Raw genomic sequence first — 15,539 nt, forward strand, 5'->3', positions numbered from 1 at the left:
CATCGCTATTATTTTAGCAAGATTTCACGCGGAGGAGACAATCTTGCCAGGAAATTATAGTGTAGGGTGATCTAGCTCGAATTATTTGCCTGATTGATTGATACCAATCGCAATGAAAATAAAATAGAAGTAACAAAAAGATTTATACGTCGAAAACCCTTTGTAATGGGAAAAACCACGGGCACCTAGCCATGAGGGAATTTCACTATGATTTTTATGATAATTATAAGTACAATAGGTATGAATAATTCAATAATTAGAGTAAGAGTATATGAGTGTTGTTGTGTGTGAAGCTCGCTAGTATCCATCTCGATTTATAGCCTTCAAATGTTTAAATGGTTAGCTCCTTTGAATATAGTGATCGTTGCTAGAAAATAGGGAGTGTGTGTGAGGTAGTTGTTGACTCATCCCAAGAACGTTGGCTGCTTGCAAAATATCTCATAGGGTTGTTGATCATGCTTTCTAGATAGTACTCTTCATGGACTTGTTCTCCCATAGAAGTAGGAACCGCTTCTCTCAAGGTTGTTGATCAATCATATGCGGAATTTATAGTATCCAATGCTTATTTATACTTGGAGTGCTCTCAGGCTAGAGTATTTTAGCTTGCCTAACCTAATATCCCTCTCCTGGATGGTGCCTACTTGGTACAACGATGCTGCTAGTGTTGCCTCTGCCAGGCATTGGTAGGCTGAACGTCTCCTGATTAGACATGATTTATCCTGGCTCAACAATTACTTCTTATCTCCTTATTTCTACTGGATCTGGCCAGGGATAAGGAGATAACCTGTCATGGTGTATTTCTTCTGAGTAAGACCAGGCTATGCAAATTTCCGGATAATGCAAAAGTCCCATCTAATTTGATCGTTTAACAGATAAGAGAATAAATGCGGGTAGTTGCGTTACCTTCTAGGAGAGTCATGATTGCACTCATCCACTTGCATTAACCCTAAAAAACTTTGAACCACTTATAAAAAGATTTTTCACCGTCTTTCATTTTCACATTCTTTCCGTAGTTTTCTTTTCTATCTTACTTCAAACACCTTCAACCAAAATCTGAAACAATTACCTTCCCTTTTTAATTCATTATCATGGCGCTAAAGAGGAAGGTTGCTGCTTCCAAAGTTGCTTAAATAGAAGGCACAACTGATGTTGTCGATGTGCCTGATACGATACCAGAAGATGAGGTGGTTGAAGTTGAACCAACCGCTGAAATTATTGTTGTTATGCATAAAGATTACGCCTTTGCCCCGGCAAAGCCTCTTTCTTCATATTTTCCTGAGGAGAACCTTCTTTAACGTTCTTTTGAACACTTCTTGAAGAGCAAGGGTCTAATCCCACAAGAGACGGAAGTTTGGATTTCTGAGAATGGTCATGTCAGGGGCAACTGGTGTAGCTCTGGCTGGTTCTGTATATTTGAATGGGCTTTCAAGGTTGGATGCAGGCTTCCTTTTAGTCCCCTGATGAGTGATGTCATCAAACCTACTCAAGTTCTGCCCTTTCAAGTAATGCCAATGGTGTGGAAAGTTGTCCATTCTGTTAAGAGCTTATGCGCCAAGCACAACCTGGTTTTCACTCTTGATGATCTAATGAATGTTTACCATTTAAAAAGCAATTCTCCTAGAAGGTTCAATTTCAGTGTTAGGTCAAAGATGGCGCCCGTAACAAATAATTTCGATACTGGTGATGATAAGAGGTGGGCCAAGACTATTATATTTATTAGGGCTGACTCTGTTGGTCCTGAATTGGAATATCTGAGTTACTCGGCCTTGAAGTCTAGTAAGTCCATTCCTCCTCTTGCCTGCATGTTTAGCGAATGATAAAAAGTATGGAAAAAGTGTGGTGTATACTTACTTGTATTTCTCCTTTAGTGGCTGACTGGTGTTGTGACCCTGCGACTGAGGGTTCGGCTGATAAGATTGTTAACTTAATGGCTTTGTCTGATGAGGAAGGAAGCTGGCTTAGCTGCATAGGTCCGGAACCATTCCAAAGGTTTATGAGGGCTAAGCTGAATACTTACAAGGCTTCCAAATCCTCCAAGGGTTCTGTGGCTTTATCCTTTAACAACAAGGCTTGTATCTGCTTTTCGTTGATTTTGAATTTATGTGTATATTGCTGATATAGGGACTCGTCTTGTAGTGACCAGATCGTCTGCTAGGATTGCTGGGTTTGGCCTGGCAGATATGAAGGCGGGTATCTCCCAGTTTGCTGAGGAAAGATCTCGAAGTGGAGAGGCTATAGGCAGTGATAGTACCGCCCCTCTCCAGATTCTGGTGCCAACTGATCAACTTTCCAGGACTCTACCTGAAATAGTACAGTCTACTCCATCCCAGGCAGGCCCATCACATAAGAGAAGGAGGGAGGACGAAATTCCTGCTGTTGTAGAGGAAACTAGAGAAGTCAGGGAAGTTAGGGAGGTTAGGGCTAGAACTGGAAATCTCCAGGCTACTAAGGAGCAAATTCAGGTATTCTCTTTCAAGGTTGATGACCAATTGGTTTCTTTAAATGTGGAGGAGACTTCAGCTCAGGTTGTAGTCTCCCGGATTGCATTCAGGGGTAACATTGCTAGCCTGCTCACTTTGGCCCAAGAGGTAGAATTTATGATCTTTTGTTTTCAACTTTTAACATTCTTTGGCCCTCAGTTGCCGAGTGCATGTCAAGTAAAATCTGCCCTTTCAAAGATTGGCATTCTGGATTGGAAGATTCATGGAATGGTGGGAGAGTTGGAGGCCACAAAAGAGTTGAAGATTTGTAAGGCTGAATAGGTGGTTGCTAAATCAAAGCTGGGATCTGCTTATAATGATGTTAAGTCCACCCAGGTGTAGCTGAACATTGTCAAGGACGAGTGTGCCGCTACCAAGGCTGAACTCCAGGCTGAGAAGTAGGCTATGTAAGAACTGCTGCACAAGAATGAGGACCTGGCAGCTGATATGGATGAAGTTCAAGCCAGGTACAAGGATGCTGCCATATTTTTCTTTGGCAAATTCAGGGTGGATGCCATGAGGGACCCTGCTGAGGTCAGGCCATTCTGGAACCCTGGCAAGGAGATGGCGGATTAAACGCCACCTACCCTGAGCTGCACAAGCTTCATGGGAATAAAGAGGTTGACTTCCCTCCTTCCAAGGACAAAGGTGAGGCTAATAGTGATGAGGCCAGTGAGGAGGATGAGGAGATGCTTGATAAAGGGGTTGGTTTTGCCATTGCTTCTAGGGTAGGTTAAAGAATTTTTATTTAGTTGGTATTTTGGCCCATCCAGGGGGGGATGTTCCCTGGAAAAGACATTAAGTTTGGAGTTTGTTTCGGCCCATCCAAGGGGGATGTCCCTATAAAGACATTAAGTATTAATTTTTTGCTTTGAACAATGCTGCTATGGGACAGGCTTTCAAACATTGCTGTGATTGGCAGTGTTTTGAAGAATCTGCCTTAGGTGCATTTATATAAATAAGCAACTTCGTTTTTTGAGTTTTGGTGTACTTTGCTTTTTTGTTGTCAGTGTAGGGGGTTTTGCCTATCTGGAGGCCTTATGGCCCTCAGCCTGTTAGGAGGGCTTAGTTTATGCCTCTGTGGAGGGCTTAAAGAAGTGATCCGGATCTTTCACCACCCTACTTGTTTTTATACTGAGCTTAGTTTTTTGGATAGTTTAGGTGCGACAAAACAGTGAGATCAAGTGTTCTTTATTATGTCGGTTTATGTGAAGCATTATCTGAAATGCTGTTCAGGCTAGTGAAGTGGCCCTCAATCCTGAATATTTGTATAAGCAAGTAATAGTAGAATGTATAATAATTACAAAAAGCGTAAAACAAGTTTTCGGGATTCTTAATGTTGTATTTGTATGTTGGTGAAGAAAATAGAGAGAAAGTTTAACAAACATATTGCAAGAGATAACATCGAATCAAGCACATAACATTTTTATTCATGGAATGGAAATTACAAATACTTAGAAGCATGCCAGGCAAATAACATGAAATTAAACTGAGCAGGTATACCTGGGTCATATAAAAAGAACATAAGATAATAATGGCTGGCTCTATATGTGAGTTTTTAGGTAAGTGACATTCCATGAGCATGATATCATGTCACCTTCTAGAGTTTGTAGCATATAGGCTCCTTGACCAACTATTGAATCAATCAAATAAGGTCCTTCCCATACAGGGGCTAGTTTTCCTGCAGTTTTTTCCTTTGTGTTTGGAAAAATCTTTCGCAACACTAGGTCACCTTCCCTGAATACTCTGATGTTCGCATTTTTGTTGTAGCTTCTTGCTACAGTTTGCTGATAGGATGCATTTATGATCTTGGCTGCATCCCTTAATTCTTCAGCCAAGATTAGGGTATCCTTCATTAGGGATTCATTCTTCTCAACAGTGTTCAGGCTGCATCTGGATGTTGGTACATTTATCTCTGGAGGGATGACTGCTTTGCAACCATAGACTAGAGGGTATGGAGTCTGTCCAGTCTAAGTTTTAGGCGTAGTTCTATCTTCCTAGAGGACTAGTGGGAGCTCTTCAGTCCATCTGCCTTTTCTTCTCTTCAACTTCTTCTATAGGCAACTAATTACTACCTTGTTACTGGATTCGGCCTACCAATTTGCCTTTGGGTAGCTTGGTGTGGATGTTAACATATTTATATTCCATTATGCGCAAAAAGTCATTATCTTTTTACCCACAAATTGTGTGCCATTGTCGCACACTATCTCTGATGGAATCCCATATCGACATATTATGTTCTTTTTGATAAATGATATGACTTCCTTCTCCATAATTTGCCTGTATGAGACTGCTTCTATCCATTTGGAAAAATAATCAGTCATTGCCAGCATGAATACTTTCTGTCCAGGTAGTTTGCCCACAATGTCCATCCCCTATTTCATGAACGGCCAGGGAGCTGAGATTGAGTGTAACATCTCAGATAGGTGATGGATGAATGGGGAATGTAGTTGACAAGCTTCGTATTTTGAAATGTACACCAGGCATTAGGCCCTCAATGTTGGCCAGAAATAACCTGTTCTGGGACTTTGCTTACCAGGCTCCTGACTCCTTTGTGGTTGCCACAATATCCGTCATGAATCTCCTGGATGACTTGTTCGGCCTCATGTGGTTCGAGGTATCGCAAGTATGGTCCAGCCCTAGAATTTTTAAACAATATGTTATTGATGATAGTATAAGTAGATGCTTTAATTTTAAAGGCTCTTGATTGCTGCATGTCTGCCCTGAGGTAGTATGCCTCACAGGAACCAATCAATGTATGGCTTTGTCCAAGAGTCAGTGTCCACAGTGATAGGACAAATTTGGACCTCTACATTATTTGACTTGACCACCATGTCATCAATATAAACTTCCATTGTATCTCCAATTTGGTCTTTGAACATCATGTTGACTAGGCGTTGATAAGTTTCCCCTGTATTCTTTAAGCTGAAGGTCATTGCTGTGTAACAGTATATATCCCTTTCAATGATGAATATAGTACTCTCATGGTCAACTGGATGCATTTTGATTTGGTTGAATCTCCTGGAAGCGTCCATGAATGTCAACATCTGATGCCCTGCTGTTATATCTACCATGGCATCAATATGTGGCAATGGGAATGGATATTTTGGACATGCCTTGTTCAGGTCAGTGTAGTCTACACAGACTCTCCATTTGCCATTTTTCTTCTGTACCACCACCACATTTTCCAGCCACTCTGGGTAGATGACTTCCTTGATCATCCCCCTATTTAAGAGCTTGTCTTCGTCCTCATTGATAATGGTATTGCGCCCAGGAACAAATTTGCGTCTTTTTTGCTGCACAGGCTTGAGAGATGTGTCAATATTGAGTTTATGGATAATAACATTAGCGTTAATGCCAGTCATATCAAAATGAGACCAGGCGAAACAAGAAGATTTTTGCTTTAAGAAGCTTACCAAACCTGGCCTGACTTTGTCACGGGCATCAGATCCTACCAATACATACCTGTCAGGATACTCAAGGTCTAGAATTACCTGGTCAGTTTCCATTTGAGATTGTGCTATGTAGGCGCATGACTTACCTGACTTGGAAGGCTTTAGGGTCTCTGTATAACATTCCTGAGCCGACTTCTGCTCACCTGTGATTATTGCTATCCCCCATTCTGTTGGAATTTTGACACACTGGTGATAGGTTGCAGGAATGGCTTTTACATTGTGGATCCAGGACATGTCCAGAATGGCGTTGTAGGAGGACATGCAATCCAGGACACCAAATCTCTCATAGAATGCTAATCCCTCGGCATATGTTGGCAGGTATATTTCTCTAAGGGTGTTTCTGGTTTCACCACTGAATCCTACCAGGACACTGGACTTCTTTGTAATATGCTCCTCATTGATTTTCATTGCTTTTAGGACATCCAGCATTATCAGGTTAACTGAACTTCCTCCATCAACAAGGATCCTTAGTACTCGAGCAGTGCCAATGATAGGCTTTGTCGCACACCTAATCTAAGATAAATTTCCCTAGACACAAATTAATGTAGTACGAGGGGTCGAACACAAGGAAACCGGAATTGCGCTATGAAATGCTATGAATAGAATTCTATCAAGGTCGATTACGATTGATTGGTTTGTTGGATTGGTGATTAACAAATTAAAAGATGTAAAAATGTATGATTAAAACAGTCTAGGGGAGTTAAGTCACGCATGCAATTGTATATAGATAATGTTCATGTTAAACTCGGAATAGATAACATTGTCAATTGTTTAGGCTTAAAGACAACCACCTCTCGGGCTTATTGTTAACCATAGACCGGGTCCTTGAGAACTCTCGTTATTACTAGGTCGTCCTACTAACACATGCTTATTCTAATTCGATTCCGTGCCTCTCGACTTATAGAACGAATTAACAAACTTAATCAATGAATATGGCCACTAAAGAATGATTAATCGTGACGATGCAAACATGTGATAGAAATAAATAGACAATATTATATCAACCTAATTTAACATTTACATACATTAATAATGCATGACTTCCCTAATCCCTAGACAAAAGGGAACTACTCACTCATGTTGGAAATGAAACTAACAACAATGTATGAAATGATAAACATGATATTAATATAAATATAACTCAATGAAATTGTAGAAATTATAAATAAACTAAGTAATGATAACATATGAAAAGTAAGATAACTAATGATGAGAAATGTAAATTAACGATAATGATAATGAAATGTGATAACGAACTAATATGAAATGCTAATAACTAAATTATAAATTGTAAATTAACGATAATGAAAATGCAACAACGTAATAAACTAGAAACGAAATTATCGAAATAGAAACTTGGAACTTGAATTGAAGAACAAACCCAAATGATAAAAGAAAGATTGTATTGAAATAAGAACCAAATTAAATGCTTGAACCAAATTGTTTAACAAGAACCAAATGCTTAACAATATTAAAACTAATATGAAAACTAAGAGAGAATTTGTGTGCTTAAGGCTAAAGGAGAGTAAAATTATGTAGGAAAAGATATCCCACATTGACGGATTAAGGCCCCTATTTATAGTGAAATAGGGGCATAACGTAAAAAACCAAGAGCATGAAAACCCCGATCGGGGCCGAGTGAATTCTGATTTTCTTTCTTCAATTCTTGATTAAATGCTCTAAGGGATCCAATGTATGCGATTAATGTCCCTTAATTCACCCGCGTAAATGCTTAACGACACAACTTAAGAGCATCCAAAGAGCATCCCAAGCTTGATATTTTCCAAATGAATTTGGACTTCTCTTTTGGGCTCTTTGTATGATCATTTTGCATTATCAACCCATGCTTCAGATTTCTTGCTTGGGCTTGGAAACACAGCCTTCCACGGTCATGCTTGGTGTTTTTTAGCCTCGTGAACTCGTATGCTTGCTATTTGACGGGAAAAGCTACTAAAAGCTTAAATTCCTACAAAACACAAAGAAACAAGCAAATACAACTAGAACATGGAATTAGCTCATATAATCACTAATATTAGTGCAAATGACATGTAAAATAGAGCTAAAATGGGGGTAAAATCATATATAAAATGGACACATCAGCTAATTTGTATAGTGATGACCAGGCCATCATGGTGTAAGTCAGGGACTCCTTGCATGTCACTATCATCAAATGTGATCTGGGGCAGGTTTCTGGGCTTGTAAGGTGACTTTATCTTTGTCTCCCTGGCTATCTTTTTTTCTATTGAGTAGGTCAGGCCGCATATCTCTGATCCGCCATTTATGAATTTGACTTCATAGATTGGTGGTAGAGGTGGTAGGTCACACTCTGGCCTGCTGTCTTGATCTTTCCTAGCTGAGCCATCATTTTTGCCTTTTGACTATATCAGATCTTTTAGGTAGCCTTTCTTTAGCAGGTACGCTACTTATTTGCGAAGTCCTATGCACTCATCAGCTGTATGGCCAATATCCATGTGGAATTCACACCACCTGGTTGTATCTTTCCTGGAATTAGGGTTGTCAGTCTTTCTTAGCCATTAAACAATGTCTCCCATGTTGTCAAGTCGTTTGATCAGTCCTGCAATACCAACATAAAAGTTATATTCCTAAATAGGTGGAAAGGTATAGGAATTACCTCGTTGCTCTTGGGTAAGGTTGACTTCAGATATATCAGGCCTCAAATATGGAGATGGCCTGGAACTATTTCCTCTTTGATTGTTGCTTATTCTGGTGGATCTCTCGTATCCTGCTCCATTGACTGACGAATCAGACTTAAAGCTTTTGTCCTCTTCCAGTCTGATATAACCCAGTGGTTTCACGTGAATGTCCTCAAAAGTATGGTAGGGATGCATGGTGAGTTGGTCATAGAGTTCAAAACTTGATGTCAAGCATTGCCTGAATGCCTCCACAGTTATCCCAACATCACACCTTGGAAGACACATTTTCTCTTTGTTGAATCTTGTCAGGAATGCCTTGAGTGTCTCCTTTGGTTTCTGCTTGATCCTATACAAGTCACTGGATCTATTTTCAAGCTCTCTACTGCTGGCGAATTGTTGGTTGAATGAATTTATCATGTTAGCAAAGGATCTGATGCCGATGCTCCCGTTAGACAGGTTCATGTACCACTGCAAGGCTGGTCTAGTCAGGCTTGTTCCAAAACCTTTGCACATGCACACTTGTCTCAACTCACTTGGTACTGATGTAGCCAACATTCTTTGTTAATAAAAGGCTACATGATTTTGTGGATCTGTAGTTCAATCATAGATTCTCACTGATCGGACGACGAACTTCTTTGACAGGTCCACTCTGGCTATCTCATCTGCGAAGGGTGAATAAACATAACTTTCAGGGTTGACTTCTTCTATGTTGGTTGGTACTCCAGGGATCTTTTGGAATTTGTTATAGAGTTTTTGGATTTCCAAAACCACTGCCATCATTATTGCTACACCCATCTTATCAGGGTTACCAGTTTCATCAGGGACATCCTCTACATCTGAGTCAGGGTTTACGCCCTTGTTCATTGAAGGAATAGGACTTCCAAAATTCGAGAAGTCAATGTTCCTGATGATAGAGGAAAATGCTGTTCCCGGGTGGATTTTGGAATTGGAACATGATGGTTTGTTTTCCAATTTTTGCTTCAGACTGGACTCAGATTCTTTTAGCTTATGGACCTCTGCCTCGGCCTGACCCACTTTCTCCTTTAAGGCCTCCATTTCCACCAGTTGTTTTTTGGCTACGGCTAGTTGTTGTTCAATACTGTCACCTGTCATTTTTGTGGAATTTATGGATTTGTTTGTGAATGGGTTTTGATTATTTTGGAGCTAGATGCCCCGCGGTGGGCGGCAATTGTTTTAGCAAGATTTCACGCGGAGGAGACAATCTTGCCAGGAAATTATAGTTTAGAGTGATCTAGCTCGAATTCTTTGCCTAATTGATTGATACTAATTGCAATGAAAATAAAATGAAAGTAACACAAAGATTTATACGTGGAAAACCCTTTGTAATGGGAAAAAACCACGGGCACCAAGCCGGAAGGGGATTTCACTAAGACTTTTATGATAATTCTAAGTACAATCGGTATGAATTATGCAAGAATATGAGGAGAAGTATATGAGTGTTGTTGTGTGTGATGCTCGCTGGTATCCTTCTCTATTTATAGCCTTCAAATATTTAAACGGTTAGCTCCTTGAATATGGTGATCATTGCTAGAAAATAAGAAGTGTACGTGAGGTAGTTGTTGAATCATTCCAAGAACGTTGGCTGCTTGCAAAATATCTCCTAGGGTTGTTGATCATGCTTCCTAGATAGTAGGCTTTATGGATTTGGTCTCCCATAGAAGTAGGAACCGCTTCTCTCAAGGTTGTTGCTCAATCATATCCAGATGCGGAATTTATAGTATCCAATGCTTATCTATACTTGGACTACTCTCAGGCCAGGGTTTTTTAGCTTGCCTTACCTGATATCCCTCTCTTAGATGGTGCTTGCTTGGTACAAGGATGCTGATAGTGTTGCCCCTGTCAGACATTGCTAGGCTGAACTGAAGGAAAAGTAGATCTATATACTTACATATTCATATATGCTATGATTTAATTTGTCATAAAATGAACTAATGATCTTATGCATGTAAACATTTAAACAAAATAAAGAAGAAACTTGTTCTTACATTGGAAATATGATTAATATGGGCACAAGAGAGATCACCTTTCTCTCTTGTTCTTGAGCTTTCCCTTTTGGATGAACAAAGACCCAAGTGTAGGATCTCTCCCAAGGATTTATACCCAAAGCTTACTCTTAATTAAAATTAATATTATAGTTACTAGTACAATATTAATCTTGTAGAAAAATGACCCAAAAATATTACAAAACACTTAATATTTTCGGTTTTGGGAGAGAAGAAGAAGAGAGCTTTTTGTCTCTCTAGAATTCTTATTTTGGATGAGTAAAGAATGAATTGCACTAACTACATTTTTAGTGTATTATTAGGTAAAATAAGATGAAAAACCATAATGGTTTTTCCATCTCAAAAACCGGGTGGAAGGGGGGGATTTTGGGGAGCCAATGCATGCTTGTGTTGTTCTTTACAATAAGCATTAGGTTGCAAGGCTAGTCTATAATGCAAATGATTGTGTTTTCCACTAATTTAAACAACACAATATTTTGCCTAATCCCTTCTTAATTTCGGTACACTCATAAAATGGAACCCATTTTATTTTTGTCAAATTTGTCAATATGTCACATGTCATATGTAACATAAATTTGTTATGTATTTTTAACATATTAAAAATCAACGTATTAATAAAAATATGTCATATACAAAAATTGACTTAGTAATTCATAATTACTTGTACCAAAATATTTCTCCAATTATAAATCACAATAAATTGTATTTATAATAATTCATTCAAATTTAATTGTTTCTTTAAACAATAATTTCATCTGAGTAATAATACAATTCAATTACTCAGACCGCATCTCATTTAATCAAATTTCAATGAGATACGTAAATTTTACTTCCAAAATCGTCCGTCAATTTTTCAAGTAATTTAATTAACTCGTAACGTTATACGATTAATTAAATGATCAATTAAGAGTGTTGCCCTATAGGTATGACCTAGGGGATCAACTGATCACCACCGTCGCACGCCAGTAATGTCAAACTCTAGTCAGCCAATCATTACCCATATATGTTGATCAGTTGACAGTAAAATATTACTTCCCAATTGTATTCTTTATAATGAGACTTAAACATGTGATCATCATGATCAACAGTCGTGATCGCATTATTGTCGGAGGACACATATCCCAACAATCTCCCACTTGTCCTCGACAAGTGTGCGTAACCAATTCTCTTGTCCTATTACTATCTCCCACTCAATGCAAGGTGTCTTTCAGATCGTACTTGCAAGTGATCATATCGAGAGTGGTTTCCTCGATCTGGAGAATAACTGATTCACCGGATTTATCTATCATAGATACCTTCCGAGCGTGGCCACGCATTTCCAGTTCATTACTCCTCGAGTGGCCCTGAGATATTGTTATAACCCTGACTAGGGATGGACAATTCCTATCGCACTCATTCCCTTCGACTAGCCACAACCATCATAACCCAAAATATGCCCATTTGACCCCATTTACGAAGGTCGTAGTAACACAAATCAAAGTTAATCTGAAACTGTGCCATCTTAGGCGAATAGTCTTTAGTCAAAAGAATCGACTCATTTGAATACTATAGCAGCTCTCGCCACGACCAGGCGATATAAATTTGCCAGAACTCTATAAGCAGTCTGCCTATGTGATCGACTAGTCATCTCACATGACTCTATGGCACTTGAACTTGCCATCAATCGCATCACACTCTAGTCACTTCGAGACGTCACCTCATGTAAGTAACTATGGGCAAATACAATGTTAATCCATGTTCACTTAAACGGGGTTCAATTGTCTCTACAACTCGTTGGATGTAACAAAGTATAAGATGAGTTAATAATAATAATAACTCAAACGACAAATGTCGACATCACACTCGGGTAGTCAATACCATAATACAACCTTGTGATGCAAATCGTAAGTGTAAGCACTTATTGATTGCAATAGAAGTTTAACATGCCATGTGTCCATGTGTTCAAACTTCTTTTACTTGCATTTACCTTTACATTCATGTTCTCTCTCATAGCATGAATCTTACCAAGTACACATCAAGGTTCCCGACCTCGATTTTGGTTCTTTATCTTGAAAGAACTTCCTTATCGATTATCACATAACGAACGAATTTGTGGTGAATGATATAACTTGTACTGATCAAGTACTCCATTCACACACAATGCACTAGGTACATGTTTTGTAGAGTCTTGCAACAATTTGTCAAGATGATTAGCTTAGCACTTCTAACAAGTCCTAGCATATTTAGGAAAGATTTGTTTTGAGTAACTTCTTATTCAACTAAGTATCTTTCCAAAACTTCTTATTTCTCCTTCTAGCTTGAAAGGTTAAGGATTCTCATAAATCTTTACGTGTGTTCGAACTTTCTGTAATATGTGCAACCTCTTAACACATAATAGAGTATTCCGTCAAACACCGAAATCGCTCATCGGATTCTACTCGAGAATTCATGACGTTTCTATTATGGCTTACCAATCAATCATCATGCTCTTATGCATATGATTCATAATTGGACATGTACATGATTATTCTAATGGCGGAAACATTAGTTACTTTTAATCATGTCATCAACTATATTTAGGTTCAAGGAACGACCATGACTGCTAATGGCAATTACATTTCATTTAGATGAATAACCTATGTTTCTGTTGATTCGATGTGTATCTCCCAATATTTATCCAACATCCCTTGATGTAATTGGATTCATCATAGTCCATTTTCATCCAGAATTGAAAACTCAAAACTTCCTCTATGAAGGAAGGTATTAGCTCGTCATTCTTTAATGAGTGGTGAGTTGTAAACATTCAAAGGATGATATCTCTCACTAAATTCCATGTCTTCACATGATAATTTCCTAACTCCCACTCAATTCCACATATTTCGAAATTGACTTCTCAATTGAAACTTTTCAAAAATTGAAATATAAATTGCATTGCCAAGTTATTAAGATAAAACTATATATGTTCCCATCATATCCCTTCAAAATACCTATTTTGAAGTGGTCTCATCTTAACCTTATGGAAAGAGATTTTAATCTCTAACTCACACATATCATAATAATGTGTAGCGATGTCATTATTCAAATATAAATAATATCTAGAACACGTCCTTCGAAATACCCTTTCGGAAGGAGGTTTAACCATTTCATAATGAGGTTAAGTAATGACATCTGCGTGGTTTAAAACTTTGGCTATTAAAGATATCGGTATATCAATCCTTGCAACCTCTAGTCATAAATATCGCTTATTACTAGGATGTTACATTGATTCATTTAGGCTCTTAAGTAAATCTCAAGGTTGAAACTATTGGTCAAAATTTTCATAAACTTTAGTCAAAAACTTGTTAAGACTTTACATTAGTCATTTTTCTTCCAAAACTTTCTTTTGGTCTCCTCGTGTAGTTATCTTAAGAATATACTCCTATGATTACTTCACTTGGTCTCTTTAGTCATATAGAACTTACTTGAGACCATAGATCTCATCTATCCGGTATACTATTTAAATAGATATACCTTCATTCAAATCATTCTCTCTTGCGTAGATCTCATCTACACAATCTTATCTTGGTGTGAGTTTGTGTCCTCATTTTTCTCCCACTCTATCTTTAGAATAAATACACTAGAGATTCAAAGATAGCATATGAGACACAAATAATGAATTTGAAGTATAAGGAAAACTATCTCATAGGTTGACTAATAGTTTTAGATTTCGTAAATGTACTTGGTGATTGACATTCCTTTAAGAGAGTTCATAGACTCAAAATCGTTTTATAAATGATCATACACAAGCCTTAAGCATGTGGACATATAATGAAACCCGTCATTATATCTGTCTATTAGATCATTTTAAGTTATATGTTTCTAAGAGTAAGCATTGAAACACGAATTTTAGAACAAATGATAAAATGATAAAACGGGTGACTTGGGTTGCAAACCAAGTCACCATTATCCAAAATACAACAAATTATCCAAAATACCTTTCCATGTCAAACACGGAAACTTAAGGTTCTAAAATCCAAAACATGAATAAAATAAGACAATAAAAAGCAAAGCTCCATGAAAGCTATTCCTAGCTTCTTGATGGTATCTTATGCTTGCTTTTCTTTTCCTTTGTCTTTGCTTGGTGGAGGCCCTATTTACAATAAAAAGGGAGATACATTATCACAACTTTGTATCATAATACCATAGTTGAATTAGAAACATAAAAGAAAGGATAGTCATTTGCCTACTGGAGTGATCTTTCCAGCCTTAATATCACCAAGGTATTTGGAACAATTTCTTTTCCAATGTCCCATACCATTACAATAATGGAATTTATCAAGAGGACCCTTCTTGATTTTTGAAGTGCTAGCTTCACAAGTCCTAGCTTTGGTGAATGTGGGAGCTTGCTTCTTACCCTTCCTCCCATTCTTCTTGAACTTCCCCTTACTCTTAGTGCTTATGTTAAGCACATCCTTTGAGGGGTTCACATTTAACCCCATGTCCCTCTCGGCTTGCACAAGTAACTTGTGCAATTTTTCAAGAGACACATCCTTGTCTTGCATGTTAAAATTCACCCGGAATTGAACATATGCTTTCACTTTGGACAAGGAGTGTAGAATCCTATCTACAATGAGTTCTTTGGGGATTTCAACCTTTTGAATCTTCAAGGTCTCGACAAGCTCCATAAGTTTGAGCACATGAGGGCTAACCTTTTGGCCCTCTTTGAAGTCCAGATCAAAGAATGCCGCGGCCGCCTCATATTGGACGATCCGCGCGCCACTACTACAAAAATAGACCTAATGCAACATTTCGTGTGCAACACTTACGGTTTGTGTTGCAATTTTCAGTTAATTAAGCAACGCTTAATTTATAAATGTTGCTTTTACTTACATAGGGCAACACTTTAATATAAGTGTTGCAATGTATTAATCGAAGTGCAACGTTTTTATAAAAATGTTGCATTTTATC

At 38.2% G+C, this 15,539-nt stretch overlaps 2 protein-coding genes across 2 annotated transcripts in view; both read right to left on the reverse strand.

Annotated features, from left to right (window-relative positions):
* LOC141631007 (protein FAR1-RELATED SEQUENCE 5-like) overlaps positions 1–919 on the reverse strand; it is a 5,907-nt gene extending 4,988 nt beyond the window's left edge. The window contains exon 1 of the mRNA XM_074443735.1: positions 904–919. Within this exon, the coding sequence (XP_074299836.1) occupies positions 904–919 (16 nt within the window). The remainder of the gene's footprint in view (positions 1–903) is intronic.
* LOC141626931 (protein FAR1-RELATED SEQUENCE 2-like) overlaps positions 1–15,539 on the reverse strand; it is a 53,674-nt gene that overhangs the window by 6,735 nt on the left and 31,400 nt on the right. The gene's annotated exons all lie outside the window — the stretch shown is intronic.

Source organism: Silene latifolia, chromosome Y (assembly GCF_048544455.1).
Source record: "Silene latifolia isolate original U9 population chromosome Y, ASM4854445v1, whole genome shotgun sequence".
In the NCBI taxonomy this organism is placed as follows: domain Eukaryota; kingdom Viridiplantae; phylum Streptophyta; class Magnoliopsida; order Caryophyllales; family Caryophyllaceae; genus Silene; species Silene latifolia.